This window comes from Puntigrus tetrazona, unplaced genomic scaffold (assembly GCF_018831695.1).
Source record: "Puntigrus tetrazona isolate hp1 unplaced genomic scaffold, ASM1883169v1 S000000270, whole genome shotgun sequence".
Classification (NCBI taxonomy): domain Eukaryota; kingdom Metazoa; phylum Chordata; class Actinopteri; order Cypriniformes; family Cyprinidae; genus Puntigrus; species Puntigrus tetrazona.
In genome coordinates, this window is record NW_025047932.1 from 609,322 (window position 1) to 630,226 (window position 20,905).

The 20,905-nt window shown below is 40.5% G+C and overlaps 4 protein-coding genes across 4 annotated transcripts; all 4 read right to left on the reverse strand.

Annotated features, from left to right (window-relative positions):
- Positions 1-640: 640 nt before the first annotated feature.
- rbp3 (retinol binding protein 3) lies at positions 641-3,855 on the reverse strand. Its single transcript, XM_043231003.1, has 4 exons — positions 2,637-3,855; positions 2,375-2,556; positions 2,148-2,290; positions 641-1,344 (listed from the first exon to the last, which is right to left on the reverse strand). Exons 1-4 carry the CDS (start codon positions 3,822-3,824, stop codon positions 1,019-1,021), a joined length of 1,839 nt encoding a protein of 612 aa, XP_043086938.1. The 5' UTR covers positions 3,825-3,855; the 3' UTR covers positions 641-1,018.
- A 1,130-nt stretch (positions 3,856-4,985) lies between these two features.
- Positions 4,986-7,739, reverse strand: LOC122333378 (retinol-binding protein 3-like). The gene has a single exon (XM_043230950.1). The coding sequence runs from the start codon at positions 7,737-7,739 to the stop codon at positions 4,986-4,988; it is 2,754 nt and encodes a 917-aa protein (XP_043086885.1).
- A 1,619-nt stretch (positions 7,740-9,358) lies between these two features.
- gdf2 (growth differentiation factor 2) lies at positions 9,359-14,049 on the reverse strand. The gene is made up of 2 exons (XM_043230931.1): positions 12,794-14,049; positions 9,359-11,773 (listed from the first exon to the last, which is right to left on the reverse strand). The coding sequence occupies exons 1-2, from the start codon at positions 13,275-13,277 to the stop codon at positions 10,938-10,940; spliced, it is 1,320 nt and encodes a 439-aa protein (XP_043086866.1). The 5' UTR covers positions 13,278-14,049; the 3' UTR covers positions 9,359-10,937.
- Positions 14,050-14,189: 140 nt separating this feature from the next.
- gdf10b (growth differentiation factor 10b) lies at positions 14,190-20,651 on the reverse strand. Its single transcript, XM_043230933.1, has 3 exons — positions 18,469-20,651; positions 16,947-17,818; positions 14,190-14,558 (listed from the first exon to the last, which is right to left on the reverse strand). The coding sequence occupies exons 1-3, from the start codon at positions 18,716-18,718 to the stop codon at positions 14,367-14,369; spliced, it is 1,314 nt and encodes a 437-aa protein (XP_043086868.1). The 5' UTR covers positions 18,719-20,651; the 3' UTR covers positions 14,190-14,366.
- Between the last annotated feature and the right edge of the window lie 254 nt (positions 20,652-20,905).

Here is a 20,905-nt window from a genome sequence, read left to right on the forward strand (position 1 = left end):
ATTCAACCATTTTAACCACAAATTAACCATAGTTTATGGTGTTTGTAGTAAAACTGTGGTAATACCAATGACAATAATCCAATAAGTGTGCTCAAAACTTATAACCACCAGTAACAACTTCTTGTTTATCATGAAGCAACACAAAGCTTACATTGCATGTTTATTGCTTTGAAACGTACCATTAGTATTGAGGATAGTATTTATCATCCAGTAAAGTCTGTGGCCAGCAGGTGCTGTATAATTGTAATTTTAGTATGGCAGTGGATGTGCTTGACAGCAGTTTACTTTGGCCATCAGTTAAAGAAGATGTGCTGCCATCTTCTGGTTCTTTGCTGCTAATATCTCAAAGAAAAGATGTGGTAAATAGGTTTGTGATGACCTCAAGTGAGCAAAAAGGGTTTTTTTTTTGTACGTACCAAATATGAGCATTGTTGAGTGAGTGTGTGAATGTTGTAACTGATTTTTGTTGAGACTGCAAGCGGATAAGTAGAGGTAAATAATCCGCTCACAAATAATCTGGAAGAATTACAAGAGGCTTTCAAATAAATAAGCATGTCTGGAATTGGTTTATGTTTGTTAAACCCATTTTACCCACAATACCAAAGGTTTCCATGTGGTTTTTATTATCATTTGATTGCAATATAACTCCAAATATAACACTTTTCCACCTGGGTTATACTGAAAAAGATTCAAGTTGCTTTTGGAACAAGACAAGTTTTATGAGTTTGTTAATACGACACAAGCATAAACGAATATTAATCTGCACAAAGAACCCAACACATATGTTCAAGAACAGGCCTAGTCTGAATATCACTTTGAGAACATTTATTGCATTCTCCTCTACTAAGTGTGCTGTAGAGAATGCACGCTTTGGGTTAGAAATAATACAGAAAAAAGCAAAGGAATAGAAAAAGGGACTTTCTACACAGATTATGACAGCGTCTTCAAAACATGGCATCCTTCCAAATAACTAATTTGCAGTATCATTTGGCTTCCATACCAGGCCCAGAAGAATGACTTATTTTTGGCCAGAAAAATGCTTATTGAGGATGCCCTTTGCCGTGTCGAGGGCAGCATCAGCGGGTACGGGAATATGAGGGGCGATGCCAGCACCCTCCCAGGAAGGGCCCTGAGCAGTGTCTGAATGGCTGATTGGAATAGACAGAAAGATGTCGCTTTCGCCAACACTGAAGGTCTCTGGGGGGTGACAGCCTCCGTGGGTTGTCTCACCGATAATCATTGCACGTCCCAGCCTCTTCATGATGAAAACAAACTCCTCAGCGGCTCCAGCGGTCGCACCGCTAGTGACGACTATCACACTCTTTTTACTGCCGTATCTCCTGCCTATAAAGAGCAGAAATGCACTGTTAGTTTTGCAGTTTTATACAACGGTAGCCAGAATGATTAGAACATACAGCTAAAGAATGATTTTAAGTCTAGTGTGTCCGTAGGAAATATCTTTCCAAACATTCTTTTTGCCATTGATTTTAGTTTGCTTCACACTGAGATCTGATCTGATCCTCATCAGTCAGTCTCAAATGACATGAAGAACCAGAACAAACCGAGACAGACTAAACGTTTTTAAAACGAGTTTTAACGTTTTTGAATTCATTCAGCCGATCTCCGGGTCTGGAGGTAGCACATTTAGCATAGCTTAGCATAGATCATTGAATCTGATTAGACCGTTAGCATCACGCTGAAAAACGACTAAATAGTTTTGTTATTTTTTCTATTTAAAACTAACTTCTGTAGTTACATTGTGTACCAAGACCAGCGAAAAATGAAAACATGCGATTTTTCTAGGCTGATATAATAATCAATAATCTTTCATAATAATCAAGGAACCAAGGCTGCAGCAGGTTCAATGATATTACACAGCGCCTGAAATTGCTGGGCAGTATAGAAAGGTCCCATGTTCCTTTAATGGCAAAATTAATGCTTGTTAATGTAAAATTGTATTTGTTAGTGACACACTGCAGCAAAAGACAGAAATAACTGACTTAAAACCGTTCTTTAGCTTCTGGAAATACTAGTGTTCTATGGATATGGCATATAGGACACTGCACTTCTTGGGTATAGATCAAACAATCTAATGTAAAATTATTAACATGTAAGGAATAGGACAGAAATAGGAAAACTTAATGTACCTGTAAGTTCTGTGAGGGTCAGAAGATCTCTTGTGGTGTTGGAGGGTCTGTCGTACACGTGGTCTAGCGCAATCTGCTTGTCATCTTCAAAGAAGTATGAGCAAAAGCCAGCAATGGAGGAGGTGGACCCACCAACATTGTTCCTTAAAATATAAAATGATCATACACATTATGGACTAAATTTGTACACATTAGAGCGACATACACATATCCAATAGAAAAATCACCTCAAATCGATGATCAGCGCATCAGTGTCCACCACTTTATTCCAGACATGCTCCGCAATGATCTTAGCAACATGTTCAAAATCTCCAAACATGTCAAAGCGAAGGTAGCCAACATTGTTTTCCAATACATCAGTGTGGAAAGAAACTTTGATGAGCTCAACGAACATCTCAGGTGTGAGATTCTGGAATTTAAAGGACAGTTTCGTTCGTAATTTTGGCCCGACGGCCAATTTATCGTTTTATTGATGATTTGGTGACTTACCTTCGGAGGAAGTGCGGGGATGTTGCTGGTGGCCTTCAGACACTTGTCTCCTGACAGTTTTAGGAGGTCAGCCGAGAGCTTTGCTTCCAGTTCTTTCTTTGTGGAGATCAGATGGTATTCCCCGCCAGCCGCGACAGCTCCCAGCTTCTCAGCAACATCATCCCCGATGCTCGGAAACGCGTAGTTGTCTGCGACCAGTGTGGCTGCAGTCTGGAGCAACTCTGGGATTTCAGCACGGAGTTTAATGATTGCAATGGCAGCGTCAAGGGCATCTTCTGCAGCAACTTCAACATCTGGTGCCACTCCGTTGACCTCCCAGCTCTTTCCAGTGATGGGGTTTATAGACTTAGCAACCGGCACCGTCACATAGAAGTCAGTGTCACCCACCTTGATTTTGTTGATTTTTATACTTCCCCCAGCCGTGTTCTCCCCAACGACGGTGGCCCTTTTAAGGTTTTTAAGGCAGTATGCCACATCTTCTGCAATCCCGAGAGTATTCTTGCTCGTCAGAATAATCAAGGGTTTGGAGGTGCCATACCTCTTTCCCAATAGGGTCGGCATGGACCACAGCTCTATGGTGACATCAGAGGTGCGATCGTACACAGAATCAATGTGGAGTAGAGGCTCGGGATCGGTGTAGTAGGACACGATGTATGGGATTCCAGACAGCTCACCAGTGACTGCGCTACGCAAGTCAAGAATCATGGCGGATGTTGGAAGGATTTTATCCCAGATGTACTCCAGCAAAATAGGTCCAACTTTCTGAGCCATCTCCTCTCCAATGATGTGCTGGATCCTCAGGTAACCAATGTTTCCATCCAGGACCTCGACTTTGACTGTGGCTTTGATCATTTCCGCCAGCTGCTCCGGTGGGATGTCAGGCATAGCTGGGGGTTTTAGAGGCACGAAACCTGGCTCGTATGTGACTTGTACTCTGGAATCAAAAATTGTTTGTTTGACCCCATCAGTCAGAACACTGGCAAGGGACGCAGGATCTGAAATGCTGAGGATCTCCGTGTTACTGCTGGCAGCGTCGATTGCCTCTTCCATGCCGGCGAGTTTTTCTGGTGAGCAGTAGTTGTCCATCAGAATTTTTGCCATGTCCGCGATAAGTGTTGGAGAGAAATTACAGTGAGCCACATTGCTGAAGACCAGCAGCGATGCTAGTAGAAGCAGAGCTTGAGCCATTGTGCTCTGATTTGGATTGCTGCTAATACTGAGCAGCCGAACAGTGCTTCTCCGAGGAGGTTTGTCTACTGAGTCTGCTTCGACCGTCAGGTTTCTGTTAACACATGCATAAGAAGCTTTTCCTCACAATAAAACCTTAATCTCATTAGCCAAAGTTCTTCAGTTAGACAATAACAAGCTAAATATGTATGTTACATATACTACCAGTTAAAAGATTTTTTTGAACAATAAGATTTTTTTTTACAATAAGGTTTTTTTTAAAGAATTCTCTTCTGCTCAACAAGCCTGAGCCAAAAATACTGCCAAAGCAGTAATACTGTGAAATATTTTTACTATTTAAAATAACTGTTTTGTATTTGAATATATTTTAAAATGTAATTTATTCCTGTGACTTCAAAGCTGAAATTTTAGGATCGTTGTTCCAGTCACATCCTTCTAAAATAATTCTAATATTTTGATTTAATGCTTAAAAAAGTTTACATTACATTGAGTAGAATTTTTCAGGTTTCTTTGATGAATAGAAAGATCAGAAGAATTGCATTTAAATGAAATAGAAATACTTTGTAAAATTATAAATGGCTTTTAATATTTAACTTTAATTATAAGCTTTTGAATGGTATAGTGTATAATGTTACAAAAGCTTTTTATCTCTGCTTTATTGCTTTGGATCTCTGGATCTTTGTGTTCATCAAAGAATCCTGAAAAAAAGGACTCTGCCTTTGAATAATAATAATAATAATAATAATGTTTCTTGAAAATCAAATTATCTTATTAGAATAATTTCTAAAGGATCACATGATACTGAAGACAGGATACTGAAAATTCATCTTGCACAGGAACAAATACACAGCAGTAATTTTAAATAATAAAAATATTTCACAATATTACTAATTTTGGGTTAAATAAATGCAAGCTTGCTGAGCAGAGAAGAATTATTTTAAAAATGGTGTCTTCTATTTAATTTTATTCTATTATCATGTCTATTTGTTACGTCAGTTTGATTATGCAAACAAGCACACCATCAAAAGCTCATTTTATTTTCAAGAATGATTATTGCTATGCAATTATATACACCAGATATAACATTTAAAGGATTAACTTCTGTTAACTTATTTATATTATTTTGTTCATCGTACATTGCTCATAATGAAGCCTATAGTACTATTTCCCTGACTTTTTCTTTTGGTCTTTTGCACTAATAATTTTCTGGGCAACACTGAGCGCCTCACTTGATTGAGCGGCTATATGTGGTTCAACACCAGACACGCTCCATGCTTTTCCAGTAACCGCGCTCAAAACGGCTTGGTTGGGAATGGAAACATATAGGATGCTGTTCCCAATTTGGTACGTTCCACTCGAGAGGGCACCTCCGACAGTGGGCTCTCCAATAACAGTGGCCCTTTTCAGGTCTTTCATTGTTCTGGTGAACGCTTCAGCAGCTGATCCAGTTATGTGACTTGTCAAGATATAGATGTCTTTCTGAGAGCCGTACCTTTGTCCTAGCACTTCGGGAAGGGTCATAACCTTTGTTGCATTTCTTTTGGGGGGATCAAAAATAGTGTAAAGGTGTTTCAAGGGTTGTGCGTCAAAGAAATAGGTACAAAGGAGTGGAATAGCTGTGGAATAGCCGCCTGTGTTATATCTCAGATCAATTATGAGCATTTCCGTGTTCACCAGTTTGTTCCATACAACTCTGACAAGCTGGGGACCAATTGCTCGCAGAACCTTTATGTCTTCCATCATGTCGGATCTCAAATAGCCAATATTTCCAGGCAATACCTCTACTTTGAACATAGCATCAATGATGAACCCTGCCTCTTCAGGAGAAGGGATTTTGGGAACACTGTGAAGGGATTCTGGTTCAATTTCACAGTTAAAAATGTGCAGCCTGTGATCCCCTGAGATCTCTTGGAGATCTGCGGTGAGTTGAGATGCAAGAGATTCATAGTCAACGACTGAGCGATAAAGTCCTTCTGTTAGTTTGGACTGTAGCAGTTTACTCGCTTTAGCTGCAATCTCAGCTCCAGTGTAATGTTTTTCCAAGAGCTCTCCAGCTTCTCGCACCAAAGCTGGAATATCTTTGTGAAACGCAATGATTTCTTGACCTCGCTCAACTGCATCTTCGGCAAGCACTATGGCATCTGGAACGACTCCACCTCCAAGCCAGCATTCCCCGTGTATATCGATGAAATTCACAACAGGGACGGTAATGCCGAGGCTTGTTTCCTCGACTGGAAAAGTCCTGGAATGAAGGAGCATTCCGGAAGTGATTTCTCCTACAACAGTGCCTCGGTGCAAGGACTGCATCAGGTACGCAAACTCTTCTCCAGCTTCAGCTGTGTTGTAGCTTGTCAAAATATAAACACCTTTCCTGGAACCATAGGAAGGCCCACTGATGTTACGGAGGGTGTGAAAATCAACGGTCACGTTCTGGATGCTGTCGTAGATTGAAAAGAGGTGGGTTTTTGATGAGACGTCAAACATGTAGGAAAGCAGAATGGGCAAGGCCTCGGTGGATCCGCCGGTGTTATAGCGCAGGTCAATAATCAGGTTTTCTGTGTCTCTGACTGGTTGCCAGATCTTCTCTTTCATTTGATCCTCTAGTTCTATCAAAACTGTAGCTGTCGGGAACCTGTCGAATCGCAGATATCCAATGTTTCCTGATATAATTTCCAGTTTGAAGGATGCATCGTTTAGATTACCAACAGATGAAGGTGTTGTCGGTGGTTCTTGCCCCTTGTCGGATGATCCTTGCAAAGTCTTAATATTTAAACGAGGGTCTTCAAAGATGGACTGCAGCTCGTAATTAAGTTTCGACGCCAAATCCTCTTCAGAAATCACTGTGGAAAAATCTGTTTTAGAAAGGTGGTTGAGCAAAGCTGGGATTTTATCTTTGAATGCATAAAATCGTTGAATGATATCTGACACTCTTTGAACCGCTTTCAGGATTGATTTTCTGATGGTGATGAGGGATTTGGCTTTGGAGATCCCTTCCTTTGGGTTAATGTTAACGGATGGAGACACCCCGGTCACCTCCCAACTCTGTCCCGTGATGGGGTTCACGGATTTAGCAACAGGGACTGTTATATAAAACCCAGAATTGCCAACCCTTAACTTATCAACCTTAACCGACCCACCAGCCGACCTTTCTCCAACAATAATGGCTCTTTTTAGGTGTTTTAGGATGTAGGCTACAGCTTCTGCTGCCCCCGTAGTGCGCTTGCTGATTAAAACGATTAGCTCTTTTAATTTCCCATATCGTTCACCCAGAAGATTCGGCATCGTCCATAACTCCTTAGTAGTGTTGGTGGGTCGTTCATAGATTGTGTCTATGTGCAAAAGCGGCTCAGAGTCCGAAAAGTATGAAATAATGTATGGCACGCCGGAGATCTCTCCTGCTGTGCTGAAACGCAGATCAAAGATCATCGCAGATGTATGGGCGACCTTCTTCCAGATGTTGTCGTGAAGGAGGCGTCCCAATTTTGCAGCAGTCTCCTGACCTATAATACGGTCAATCCTCAGGTAACCGACGTCGTTATCCATCAGCTCCAGTTTAACAGTATTCCTGATTAGCCGTATCAGCTGTTCCGTGGGCAGCGACTGGAGCGCGGGTGGCGTGATCGGAGTATAATTAGGCTCGTAAGACACGGTCAGTCTGGGGTCATTGAGTGCACCTTGAACGCCGGCACTCAGTACAGCTGCCAGGGTTTTCCGATCAGAGATGAGTAAGATCTCTCCGCTGCTTATGGCTTGTTGGATCGCCTCCCGCATGCCAACTAGATTCTCTGGGAAGCAATAGTTTTCGAGCAGAATTTTAGCCATGTCCAGGACAAGTGCGGGCTGAAACGATGCATCGATGAGCAGGACCTGGCAAGCGACTACGAACAGAGCAAAAAGTCCTACAGTTCCTGCCATCTTTTGCCCGAAGAGGTCCTTTGTTAAACGACACTGTTTTCTCTACTAGGTTTTTGACAACAGCAACCCGCATAAGAGGATTTTGCTCGGAATAAACCTTTAATCGCATTAACTGAAGTGCATCAGCAATGCAATCACAGATAAAAATCAATAACTGAAAATGTCAGAGAATATCAAATCTCTGGCTTTCATCATGACTAAGGGCTTGGTTCACACCCAAATCTCACATACTACATATGTCTATGGAACACATTTAGCAAAATGTCTTTTTTCTTTTGTCCAAATAATGAAAGTCAATAGTTTGCTTGCTTACATGGGGACACTTAATGCAATACAATGATTTGTATCGTAAAAAAGCGCTACATAACTTCCACTTAATTTAAGCTGGCCGTCTCTGAATTCAATAATGAGATGCCTTTAACTGTGTTTAATTATGCATTACTGACACTCTATTCTCCTATTTAATACTGTTAAGTGCTTTGACTTGATCTGTATTGTTAAAACTGCTATATGTAAGCGTATAAAGGAGGTTGTTTGGACCCCACTGACTTTAACTGTAAACATTTTTTAAAACTTGTGTTTTATATATTTTTGTAATGACAAGAAGGTGATGACAGATGACAAATGACGATTTTAATGTTTGGGTAAAAGCTAGTTGTTCGTTTGTAAGGAAATCGAATCATGAGACAAAACGCTTAAGTGCAAAATATATCGATTTGAAAAGTTTAGCCATTTTTTTGGCTCAACGTTTTAAACGCCTTTGGTTTTGCTGAAAGCATTTAAGCAATAGCAATAGTCTAAATGCAGTATATTCTCTTCTCTACGGTCCTCGCAGCGTGGTCATCACAGCATGAGGAAAATAAGGTCAAGCTTTGAACGTCTGGGTTAGGCTAATGACATTATTTCACAGGTAAACAGTCGTCTATTTAACGAACACTAAGATGCAATTAGCTGGCCTCGTTACATGAAACCGTAACACAGATTGCTTACCGTAACTGTGAAGGATTTGATTGTATAATAATCAACATATTACTGTTTTTCTAAAATAAGATCATTCATTCACTCGTTGGCAAAGAATGTGTGTCGTTGTTGTTTTTAAAAATCTGCTTATAGATTTTCTCCCTCCGTTCTTTTCTAGCATTGACCTGAACATCGGAGCATTAGAGTGAATTTAGAGGCCCTGGCCACTTTTACAGGATGAAATTATATAACTCCACATTCACTCAACACTAATTGGTGCTGCGCTGTTAATCTTGCTTTATCTTTTAATGCTCAGAGTCTTATGTAATTCTATCTGCTGATTCCATGTGGCCAATCAGGAATTGCCAATCTCTTTTTAAGTTTTGTGCAGTGCATCTGATGTGAAGAAATGCTTCTAAGCTGGAGACAGAAACAGGTTACCTTGATTTATCAGTCCTTGAGTTCTTTATGATTGGTCTGTTTTTGTTTTTAAAGCAATCGAACAAAGCAAGAATGTACCAGAAGTGTTCGGATGCTATGATGTCCGTGCAAAGGTAGATTTTGTTGTTTGAGGATCATGCAACTTAACACTGAATTGAATTGCTTCGCCCCGCCTAAATAAAAGAAGCCCAAACCGAAATGGCTTTGATGTATTTTATTGATAATGAAATATAAAACAATTTACAAAATAACCATTGTAAAACTAAATAGTTTGTATGCAAATATAAATATATATATACGCTAGAAATACATCGCAAAAAGCAAAAATAATGGATTATATACACTTTTCTTTTTGGAAGGAAAAAATAAATTAATAAATGAAAAAATAAATAGTCTGCTGGAAAATGTATGTGAGCACAATAAGTACAAAAAAAGAGCGAATGCAGGCATATTTCTGGAAAAAGTCTCATTATTAATACGTAGTTTTCTTACATACAAAAATGCCACACAATTTGTTAAAGGAACAGTTCAACCAAAAAAGAAAAATCATATTCTCACCCTGGAGTAGTTCCAAACCTGTATAATTTTTTTCTGTTCTGTCAAAACACAAAGGAAGACATTTTGAGTTTTGGGACACCTTTGACTTCAATAGTATTTTTCCTATACTATGGAAGTCTACTATGGATGGAATGAGTGGAGAAGTAGATTAAAGTGACCCTAGATTTAATATTAAAGTACTTGAGAACTTTTAGATGTGGACCTGAAATGAACTCTAGATGTGACAACACCGTCAGCTTCTTCTGCTTTCGTTGCAAGTCTAGCTGAACATACGCCACAAGCGTTTAGTGCCACGGCTCTGTCTCCCTCTTGAGGTGTCTTGATAGTACGCACTGCACGCTTGGCCAAGCACTGACGTCTGTGTACTTGTGGAGAGTATGTTTCTGTGCCTAAATGTAAAATGCTTAGGAGAGAGCATCGCTAATTTTTGGTCTATGTCCCAAAATGCTTTCAAACTCTAAATTCAATGAAATAAAAACACAAACATTTTAATCACGTAAGGGAAGCCGACCTCTTAATTTCATAGTTTACTTACTATAACCGCTACACTCTTAAAAATGGGTCTTTATTGTCCATTTCACAAAAGTTAATTTTTTTCTTTTTAAAAAATGAACGTCTTAAAAGGGTTTTAGGTGTGAAGAAAATTTTAAACATCTGAAGTAAATGTTTGTGCAATGGAAAAGTTCCACGGAGGTTAAAGGCTCTCAATGAAACCATCGATGTCATCAAAAAAATAGCTTTTTCTAAATATAAAAACTGCTCACTAAAAGGTTCTTTGGGAACCCGAAATGGTTCTGTGGCGTTGCTACACCCCCTTTAGAGTATATATGTATTTGCATCATTTACTTGAAGTGTATTTCACTAAAGGACTGTCCCGGGAGCACCTAGTTAAAGGAGTGAAATAATTGAACTGCACACACAATGCGAAAGGCAAAATGGAGCGCTGCATTCAAAACATCAAACGCATCTCAAAAGCAAACACCATAATATTAATTCCCGTAAGGTTTATGTCTCACAAAACACAAGAAGTGTTTCACGAAACCAGCGAGTCTAAAAAGCATATGGTTTGGTAGGTTTGGTGTGTTTCTGCTGTGTGACGGAGAAGGTTTAGTGCACAAGCAGCTGAGAGGACTACTTCAAGTGATAAAGGATTTTAATAGTGATCAGCGTCGAGCTCTATAGTCTAAGGTTAACCCTGTCTGCTTTAAAATAATTCACTACATAAAGGCATGCCCAGAACTACCTGCATCCACACTTAGCTACTTTCATCTCCTCGTACAGGTGTCGGACCGTAATGACCCCCTTTTCTTGATACATGACGGTGATCGGATCCAGCTTGGTCGGGACGCAGCACGCCATGCTCGCTTTCTTAGGATTGCTCAGGTTCACCAGAGTTTGTATGATGGCATGCTTGGAGGGGGTCAGATCATCTGTGAGGGGGTAGTAACACACTCCTTTACACTCGTAAGCATCGTACTCAGGCGGAGCCACGATCCATTTGTCCCATCCGATGTCCTTGAAGTTGACCTTCAGAGAAGTCCTCCGGCAGTAATTGTTCGTGGCTTTCCTCTTTCTCCGGAGATGCTGGTTCACGTCCAGAAACCCGCGCTCCTTCTCGTGAAGAAGCATGTCTTTAACCTCTTTCATCGCCTCTCCCTTTCTGTTCCCGAGATCATCGGAGAAAACGATCAAGACCACCGAGCTGTTGCGCTCTAACGCCAGGCTGACGTCCAGGGCTTGGCAGTCTTGTTGGATCTCCACCTGGAGTTCTCCGGCCCCGCGTCCAGACTCCTGCCAGCTCCTGACGGCCCCGCTCACGTCGAAGGCCTCCCAAGCGCTTCTGCCCTCGGTCACGTCTCTCCCGTCCAGAAGGTTTAATATGTTCGCGCTCTGCTCGTACTCCACTTCGTAAACGTTGACGGACGCGAGCGGGTCGGCGCAGGTGACTTTACTCTTCTCCCAGAGAGTGAAGAGCCTGAGCTGCACCGACGTGATCTCCTCGTGATTCGGGATGGAAATGTTGAATAGAAGCCTGTGCTGTGTTTTATTGGCCTGTCTGATGGAAAAAATAACATCTGCAGAGAACACGTGACAGAGATTAATTAATTAATCGCCATTAATCATATCCGTTTTTGTTTACATATGTGTGTGTGCTGTGTATATATATATATATATATATATATATATATATATATATATATATATATAGACATTCATGTATATTAAAAAAATTACACATTTATATTAGTGCTGTCAAATAATCGATCATAAGTAAATGCATCCATAAATGCATAATTTTTGTTTAAATGTTTGTATGCTGTGCGTGCACATGCATGTACAATATTTTATATTAACGTGGTCGCATCCAAAATGAACGTTTTTGTTTACACAAATGTGTGTATGCCGTGTATTTTTATTATGTATACATAAAATATAAGTACAAACTCATACAAAAATGATTAAATATTAAATATATAAAATATAAGAAGATGAATATATCAATATACTTCAAAATATATACTGTATGTGTGTGCATTGACATAAACACAATAATTATGCACGGTACACACGCATATAATTTAAACTAAACCTTTTATATTGGATGCGATTAATCGCAATTAACCATTTTAAAGCACCAGTTTATTTATTAAATATATTAAAAATTTATATGTGATATAATTTATTTGAATACAAATATATACATGTGAATATTTTTAAATATCTGCTTTATATGTGTGTGTTTATATATACATAATATACACAATACACACATATATAATGTTAATAATGTTTTTATATATATATATATATATATATATATATATATATATATATATATATATATATATATATAATGTGTATGTGTGTATTTACAAATACATCATAAAAATACACACTACATCCTCATATTATGTAAACAAAACTTTAATTTTCAATGCGATATATCACGGTCGTTCATTTGACAGCACTTCCTTTCGCTAATAAACCTCATTATCGGAAAGGAAACGTAAACGCTCAGGTTCGGACACAGAAGCATTGCCTCCTCGTCTTCCCAGGATCTGACGCGTCTGCCTCGGAGATCATCATGTACTTACCCTGGACGACGAAGCTCCGGATGACATCCGACCGAGGGATGGAAGTCTTGTCAGAAGCGTATTTATTATAGAGCTCCATCATGAACTGAGGAGGCTGAACCTTTCGGTGCTCTTGCGGCACGCTCGATAAATTCAGCTTCCTCAGAAAATCTTCCTTCATGAAGCCCAAATAGTTCTCCAAGTCATTTTCGTCCTCAAGGTCTCGCTCTTCTTCCTGAACGATCAAGGCATCTTCCAGACTGGAGATCTCTCCTAAAGGCTTCCCCTCGCAAAGCCCAACCGAAGCGACAAAATTGATGGAGGTCAGGAGGAACAAATAGCGCAAACCCCGCATCTTCGTTTGGTGGCTAAAATGGATAGGTGATGTTCTGCTGGCTTTCGTTTGCGGACGATCTTTTGAAATCGGGGTTCCTCGAGGTTCACTCCCATGCCCCACACTCTCTGGAAACCAAAATAGTAGCATAGCCGTCCTTATCTTTGACATAGATGTCGTAGTTATCTCGAGGAAGCTCGTAGTTAATGAGGGTTCTGTAAACACTTCGGGAACAGACTTATGAAAACTAATGAGCGAGATTTAACAACCCTTATTTACAAGGTCAGACTTCAGGCTGCTCTTTCAAAAGCAACCCCTTTGTATGTTTTGCGTGTGTGTTGTTGCTAATCAGCCTCAGCTACGATAAATATTAACATTATAGATTCCAGCGCTTCCCTTCGTCTTCATTTAGTCAATCACCCGCTAAAATTCAAAAGCTGGAGTCTGGTTGTGCGAGGGTTAACGAGTTGAACTTTGCTCTGTTGTTGCAAACATTCCTAATATAACCCGTTAGTGTTTATTCACAGAAAAAGGATTTCCTCAAAAAAAAATGAGGCAACGGTGGTTTAAGAATCTGGGTAAAGAAACGTTTGCATAAAAAAAAACTGTAAACCATAGCGTTTTAAAAAATAAATACCGTAACATGTTGACATGAAGATTCCATTAAATACAAAAAGTATCTCGAATCTTTGACTTTACCTCGAGGATGTTATTTAAAACTTACTCTACAGCAATGAATGATCTGTAATTGAATTGCTTTTCTACGGATATTGCTCATGTATGGAAGCACTAGATGGCAGCATTATGCTGAATTTGGTTCATATCATCCGTCTTCTCACGAATAATCTGCAGTTTAAACCCTGAATTTAGCTAGCAAGCTCCAAAGCCAATAAAAACCTCCGCTTTCTGAGGATTTATGGTAGCATTAGTTAACTACTTTATTAGTAACTGACTGAAGTGTTATTAAACCTTCTTCTGCTAAAGTCATCTGTTCATAGTGCTAACAAACTGTATTTTTATTAACAAACATATATTAACAAAATATAGTTGAATTTCGGCCTAATGCATTAACAAACGGAACGCTGTTGCAAAGTGTTACAGGATTTATTTACAGAAATGCACGATCAAAACGAAAACCGCTCACCATATGTTACAACGAGGTTTATATACAAAAGAAAGAGTGGAGAGGATACAATGTTTGTGTGATTATTTGAGGTTTCCAGGTCTTGCTCGCAGAGATAGCGGTCCCTTTGTGTTTAGTTATCGACAGGCGCAGGTCTCCACGGACATGCCGGGATAGATCTTTACCACCATGTTCCTGCCGGAGTCCAGGAAGAGCACAGTCAGAGAGCTCATCTCGTCCGGGACGCAGCAGGGCTCTGGGACCCCGGGGACGATCCCCACGGCTCTCACGATGCTCTGGATGGTGGCGTGGTTGGACGGACGGACCACCTGCATTTAAAGAAGCAAATGTTGGAGGAAAACCGGTGCCTGTTAGCGGCTTTCTTATGGATTTTCGAAAACGATCTTACATGCAGTGCGTAGCGTGTTTTATTCTCAAGTGAAAACATCCAGCAAAGCTTGTCTGAAAGAGCGCTGTGTATAAAGTTATTGTCTCTCGAAAGAAAGAGTCGACTCTGAATCATTTCCACTACTTTAACGGTTCTCGGACCAGAATTCTCGGCACTGTAAACACTAACGAGTAATAACATCTAAAGACATTTCTGATCATCCTCCATAACGCTGTGTTACTGATACGCCTCATATCATATGTAAACAGTTGTGTTACCACGGCAACGACTGGCGCATCTTCTTTGACTTTAAATGCTCGTTTTTTAACGGAAAAAAATATCCCAACGATACCGTATCTGTGTCCTGTTTTCGTTATCGTCTCCGGTGTGTTTGTTCGTCACCGTCGTGGCATTGTTTTTTGTACATGCAACTTATTTTTATATACAGATATAAATTGCAATCCATTACTGATTCCAAATAACATGAGAAAAATTTTAGTTAGTAACACAATCCAGTACATTAACATTTTACAGCAGGTAATATAATCGGACTACTTTGTGATTTCTTTTGACATCTTCTCGTTCATCACACTGATTTAAGCAGGATCATCTTGCACCCTACTGATATAAATAAGTCAAATATATTGCATTCATTGTAATTAACAAGATGAAGTGCACTGAATATTACATTACTTTAACAACGCTTCCTAAACTGGGGTTTATGAAGATAAAACAATCAAAATAACATCAATTAAATTAAAACATTTACTAAAAAATATATATATTTGAGTTGTTTACTTGCATGCCATGTGATCGTTAATAAACATCAGAGGACTGTGAACATGCAAATGTGAGAATGATTGACATATTAATTATAAACTTTGAAGAGTAATTCAAGAAAACATATCAGGTGAAAGAGGTTTAGATGACAATAAAAGTTGGGAATTTGGACAGTAATGTGTTTCGTAAAAGTAATAATCCTGCATGCTATCAGTCCATGCTAAAGTCTTGTAACGTGTTTGTATTGTAACAGTAACATAATAACACCTTTATAACTCAGATAACAGAATAACGTTTAATAATCTACAATATATATGATATATATATATATAAATCTTTTGAGCAAATTTACCATCAATGCAGGTGCTGTATCCATTACATCTTTTTTTCACTGCCATCCTCCAAAGATCCAACATCACTTGAAGATGCCATGTTTTACTAACAGATTTACCCAGTGATTATATGATTATATTTGGTCTATGCAATACGTTCCTTATTCTGATTGGTCAGTTATATTATTAGGGGGCGAACACTCTTCGCAAACACGTATTAAAAGGACAGCATCTCGTAAATGAGCACTGCGTTTTCAAGATGCCTCGTCTTAAAAATGATTAAATTATTATTATCTTTTACCGTCAGCATCACTCATCAGTATCGGCTCCAAAACAGTGGACCAATCAGGAGACCCCGGAGGCGGGGCAAGCGATGCACATTGGCGTTTTATTTGACTGCAAACACAGTGAAGGAGGTCCAAAAAAAACTACAACAGCAGCTTTCCTGAGTACCGTATCTTGCATTTCTGTGTGAATGGCCCATTAGGACCTGATCCCAAAGAACTTTTAATGCACTCTCTCTTTAACACCTGATTGCAAATCCTACAAAATCGCCTTATGATATACTTCACCTGAACTATGTCATGTTTTAGTCAGCTTACATACTATCGCTCCCTAAAGCTGATTAACCTGATAGTTTGCCTTATCAAGGTTTTGCTATGAATAACACCATGGTTACTGTAGTTAAATACAGTATAAACGATGGCTAGTTTAACCATGTAGTAAAACTGTGGTTATTAAAACGGTAATAAACAGTTAAACGGTCGTTCATTTTAATAAGGGTCAACTTATTAGCTGGCACCATCGTGCAACTCTTTTTTTTAACTCTTTTACAACTGACCCTCTACAAAACCCTGCCAGACAAGACAAGATAAGATAAGAAACAAGGTCATAGCTTTCAGATTTGGTCTTTTTTTTAAGAAATGTCAACAATGAACACCATTTTCTGGCTCTTTGTGGTGTTGTGGCAGGTTTCCGTATTGCCTCCGTTTAAATGGCACGTGTACTGATCAACTTTTCACATTTACGATTATTTATGAAACACCAGAAAGTGTTTTATTTCAACCGTATGTCAGTGCACACTAAATTTAAGTTGACCACAGTTTATCTACTCCCTGTCTCAGCTTTATGATTGGCCTTCGTGAAAGCTCAGTGCTCGTCTCGCCTCAGACGATCGCCTCGTAGGCTAAAACGGACCGTCCTTGTAATAAACTGACCTTTGGGATCGGGAAGCCGCACGTTCCTGCGCAGTAGTAGGCGTCGAATGCCTTCGGCGCCAATATCCATTCGCTCCAGCCGATGTCGGCGAAGTCCACCCTCAGGTAGCGGCGAGAACACATTCGCGGCTCGCTCCACTGCTTGCGTCTGGCTTTTTTCATGGTCTTCTCGTCGAAGCTGAGCTCCCTCGACCCCCTCAGCCCTCCGTGATTTTCCGGACCTTTCGACAAGGATTTGGGCTTTTTCACAAAAAAAGCTCCCTCCCACATCTCCCCGCTCTTCAGATCGTTGTACCGGAGGTCAGGCAGGTGGTTACTCTGCAGGTGGTCTACTTCCCTTCTGATTCTAGAGTTGAGTGAAGATGCCGGTGCTTCGGTCCTGGCGTCCTCGTGCGCAGGAGACGGACTGTATCTCTGCAGACTCGCAGCCACACTGTTGGGCTCCGTTATCGCTCCGTCATCGGCGTACACGAGCACGAACGGCAGGCTTTGAGGAGACGAGCGATCCGGACGTCTCCGATGGCCGAAGTCGAACTCGACGGTAATCGAGAGCTCGCCGTTCGCGTGCGCTTGTTTGATAGCTGATGATACGTCTGTAATCTGCCAAAGCCCCTTTCTGTTAGGAGACAGCGTGATGTTGCTCAGCTGCGAGGGGACGGCGGCGTTTGGGGACGTTCCCTCGATGATGAGATGCGTGATGGTCGGGGACTGGAGGTGCTGGAGACGGCACGGGGCTCCTCGGGAACGACGGCAGGCCCAAGGCCGCGGGCGAGCTTGTTGGTCGAGAAAGTGCAGAGTTGACATCAGTATCGCCTCCGAATCGGGGATGGAGGTCAGGTTGAAGCGGAACACCACCTTGTGGCGCGAGATCTCTGAAAACGGAACGAGATGGGTTTAGCGCTCATGCATGCATGCGATTGACCTTCCAGACTGCATCCTCGTAAACAACACGTTTTTCACATTCTACATTCAATATGCGACCGCTTTCTGCGATTTACGAGGTAGTTTAATAAAAAGATAAACACGGCTCCCGAATCAGTCTCTGGACATATGGAAGTGTTTAGCGAGCGACTCTCAAGGTCTCTTTCTTTCTTTTTTTCTCTTTCCACTAATGCCCTCTCGGTGTTTTAATAACGCACCTCCAGTGGAAACTTAGCAGCTCTCTGAATATATGGCCACTAAAACTAGAATAATGGGAAAGTGCTTTCTGTGCATGCATTCATCTATGTTTATCATACAGAGGCTAATTGATTTTGAATCCAGATGCATTTATAGCACCAAGGATTTATGTAATGCTGGATTATAGTTAATCTTTTTGAGGTCTACTTAAGAGTTTAAAATATTATAATTAGCACACATAGCGAATGCATAAAACGGAATTATATTATATTATATATACACACACATGCATAACATATATATACATATATAACACATATATAACACATATATAATACACACACACACACACACACATATATATATATATATATATATAGTTTTTAGATTTAGTTTCTCTCACCCGGGACTCCTTTAAAGCTTCGGACGGTGTTTATGTTCTGTTGATGATGATGATGATGATGATGATGATGCTTCTTGCTGTATTTATCATAAACTCTGTACATGTTAACAGTCATCATGTCTCGAGCAGGGCTGTGGAACGACGGCTGGGTCGCAGGAACATCTCCGTTCGGTTCAGACGAGTTCACGAAGTAAACTTTGACGATGTTCAGGCAGAGAAGAGCGCGTGCCACCGCGCACACTGATGCCATATTCACGGTTTGTCGCGCGCAGTCCCTTTAACGCGGAGTGACGGAAAGCTGCTGAAATCCGCGTGTCGTTGGAGGAAGGCTGGTGCTCGGTGCTCATACACTTGTTTCTCGCAGCAGATGACAGATGATGACGCCCGCAGCCGACCAGGAGCGTGACGCATCATCCTGAAAGCACGCGCTGCGACGCACTCGCTCTGTTCCTCTGACGTTCACTTTTCTGCATTTGGCGTGGCACTTTTCATTTTAAAAACGTTTTGAAATTACACTAACTGAAAACTTTACGCGCAAAGCCAAGAACGCAAGAAGAAGCAGCGCACTTAAAATGTCGCGCACGCATCTCAAACGCAACCACTAACGCTTTTGCCGTTATATTATATTTTTGCATATCCTAGTTATTCAAAACCCAAAGCTCTCCTGTGCACATCACTTTTCCGTGAACGTGCGCATAAATAGCACGCCAAATAAACAATAATTAAAACGCATGGTATAGATGCGCAAAAAATGACTTTGGCGTGTAACTGTCACGCGATAGGTATCACATGCACGCGGAAACACGTGCGCGCGTGTGCTTTTTTGCATCAGTACCACGAGTTTTCGTTTTTATTTAGCGCATTCACCTTTACTTGAGACAGGGCTCACAACGTGCAAGACTGAAAGTAACTGGTAGAAAGATGTTGAAATTGCGGCCGTGGATAGAGCATTATACAGTAGCCCTACCAAAGAAAAGTAGTTTTAAGATGCGTGTTTATAGGCCTGTTCTAAAGCTCTGATTGGTTGGTGTTCAGCGAAGTGAGGAGTTAGTGATGGATTGGTTGTGTTCTGAAAGCGGAAATCAAGACACCTCGTGTCAGATGTTTTGCAAAAAGTGTTTCGTGAAACTGAAAATCAAGTTAGTTTTTTGCTGCTTTCAGAAACTGTGTGACGGGTAAAGATTTTCTGTGCAAACTCTTAAAAAAAGTCAATGCATGACCAGCGCGAGGAGGACAGACAGCAGGGAGAGTGAATGAGGTGCTGACAAGCTGCTAAAACACTTCCAGCTGCTCTCTTCAACGCAGTTAGAGGTTTCTTTTCACGCTGGGCTCGACATGCCCTCGTTTTGTTCTTGAGTTTGCCCCATAATGAACGATGAAGCAAAGCGGTTTGTGATTATACAACATCTTACAACACCGCATTCATTTCTGTCAGGCTGACTTTATAGATGCAGAGTTTGGTAGACTTCATCCCGATACTTAAAAATGCCGCTATAATGATAAATAAGCGTGACTTTATGCGCCGTGCAGCCATAAACGTTCAACTTAAAGGAGCGAAAGAGTTTCAGATTTGCTGAGTTTCAGAGTTTCAGAACTTTTCGTGACTGTTTAACAGATACACAACGGAAAAAGCAAACTCCCAGATCAAGAAGTCTTCAAAGTAATAAATGGCCGCCAAACCGTTCAATGTTTGCAGTGTTTTGGTCTGAACATGACGAACATGTCTGGTAAGGCTCTCTGGACCGAACGCTCTCATTATTGAGTTTTTGCATCTAAACTAAAAGACGGTGTAAGCGACGTTGATTCTGGACCCTCACCAGCCCCCCACTGGCTCCAGCTAAATGACCATTTTGACCGATTCGGTCATGGATGTGAAAACCTCCGGCTCTGCCAAGACTCATCAATGTTTGGCTTGACCTCTGTTCTCTTGCACATCAGCGGCCTGCTTTCTGACAGGTCCAGTCTCTCTATGGAGACCAGTCATGCGGACCGGGCTGATGAATACAGCTAGATGAACTGTACTTGCATCTCCTGAATTACACACTAGGTCTTGAATGGGACAAAAAAAGGAATTCAGAGACGTCTTACACTTTACTGTTTTTCTGCAAATAGAAGAGCGATGAAAAGTCATTATGCAAATATCATGTAGTTTTTAATGGGGAACATTTCAATAAGGTACTGTTTACCAAACATGGACATTGTGCCTGATTTATTTTTAATTGTATATTTGAAAAAAATAAATTATTTGTCATTGGGAGAATTCAAAGTGATACAAAGTATAAAAATATACATATTAGTATTGTGAAATATTAATGGCGGTTAATTACGTCAAAAAGGAAAATGTTGTCGCTTACGTAATGAAAGTGGGTGCGTTCTGTATATTTATTATGTATATAGACAAACATGCATGTATATATAAATATATATATAAAAATAT

Excerpts from the sequence above, each read along its gene's own strand:
- gdf2 (XM_043230931.1), bottom strand. The coding sequence starts at position 13,277 with ATGTCAAAGATAAGGACGGCTATGCTACTATTTTGGTTTCCAGAGAGT. Across the intron at positions 11,774-12,793 it reads CCGGAGCTTCGTCGTCCAGG|ATGTTATTTTTTCCATCAGA; the intron begins GTAAGTACATGA and ends TGTTCTCTGCAG.
- LOC122333378 (XM_043230950.1), bottom strand. The coding sequence starts at position 7,739 with ATGGCAGGAACTGTAGGACTTTTTGCTCTGTTCGTAGTCGCTTGCCAG.
- rbp3 (XM_043231003.1), bottom strand. The coding sequence starts at position 3,824 with ATGGCTCAAGCTCTGCTTCTACTAGCATCGCTGCTGGTCTTCAGCAAT. Across the intron at positions 2,557-2,636 it reads TCCCCGCACTTCCTCCGAAG|AATCTCACACCTGAGATGTT; the intron begins GTAAGTCACCAA and ends TTTAAATTCCAG. Across the intron at positions 2,291-2,374 it reads GCGCTGATCATCGATTTGAG|GAACAATGTTGGTGGGTCCA; the intron begins GTGATTTTTCTA and ends TTATATTTTAAG.
- gdf10b (XM_043230933.1), bottom strand. The coding sequence starts at position 18,718 with ATGGCATCAGTGTGCGCGGTGGCACGCGCTCTTCTCTGCCTGAACATC. Across the intron at positions 17,819-18,468 it reads AAGCTTTAAAGGAGTCCCGG|AGATCTCGCGCCACAAGGTG; the intron begins GTGAGAGAAACT and ends TTCCGTTTTCAG. Across the intron at positions 14,559-16,946 it reads GCGGCTTCCCGATCCCAAAG|GTGGTCCGTCCGTCCAACCA; the intron begins GTCAGTTTATTA and ends CTTTAAATGCAG.